This window comes from Corvus brachyrhynchos, unplaced genomic scaffold (genome assembly GCF_000691975.1).
Source record: "Corvus brachyrhynchos isolate BGI_N302 unplaced genomic scaffold, ASM69197v1 scaffold193, whole genome shotgun sequence".
Lineage (NCBI taxonomy): Eukaryota > Metazoa > Chordata > Aves > Passeriformes > Corvidae > Corvus > Corvus brachyrhynchos.
This window is the reverse complement of record NW_008237087.1, coordinates 682,649-683,273: the sequence shown is the minus strand read 5'-3', so window position 1 is coordinate 683,273 and position 625 is coordinate 682,649. Positions and strand designations below refer to the sequence as shown.

Sequence of the window (625 nt, the reverse complement as noted above, 5' to 3'; positions counted from 1 at the left end):
CACATGCCCCCCCACTGCTGGAGCCTGGTGGGGGGGACATTGGGGTGCCACTGTCCCCACCACTGTGGCCTCGTGGTGGGAACACCCTGGGTGCCCACGTGTCCCACTGTGCCACCACCACCAGGTCAAGGGGACACTATGGATGCCATGTGTGCCCAGCACCCTGCTAGAGGACACATCAGAAGCCCCGTGCTGGGGACATTCTGGGTGCCCATCCCCACCCTCGGTGCCCACGTGTCCCTGAGTGACACCACCACCATGCCAAGGGGACAACTGAGATGCCACATGCCCCTCAATGTCACCACCCTGCCAGGTGACACCTCAGGTGCCATATGTCCCTTGCTGCCACCACCCTACCAGGGTGACATTCTGGGTGACAATGTCCCCCCACTGCTACCACCCTGCCAAGGGGACACCCTGGATGTCATATCTCCCTGTGTCACCACCACCACCATGCCAAGGGGACAACTGAGACGCCCCCCCGTGCCACCCCCCTGGCAGGGGGCACTCACGGCGAAGAGGCTGGTGCGGCGCTTGGCCCCGCGGTGCAGCGAGCTGGGGGTCCCCAGCGGGGCCGGGGTCTCGCTGCGCAGCTCCCGGTGGCTCACATTGGGGGTGGACGGCA

General features: G+C 65.9%; 1 protein-coding gene across 1 annotated transcript in view; it reads right to left on the bottom strand.

Moving 5' to 3' along the window:
• The window catches only part of AGAP2 (ArfGAP with GTPase domain, ankyrin repeat and PH domain 2), a gene marked incomplete at its 5' end in the record, with an annotated part of 8,580 nt that overhangs the window by 4,136 nt on the left and 3,819 nt on the right, over positions 1–625 (bottom strand). Inside the window, one exon of the mRNA XM_017728685.1 lies at positions 358–620. Within this exon, the coding sequence (XP_017584174.1) occupies positions 358–620 (263 nt within the window). The remainder of the gene's footprint in view (positions 1–357; positions 621–625) is intronic.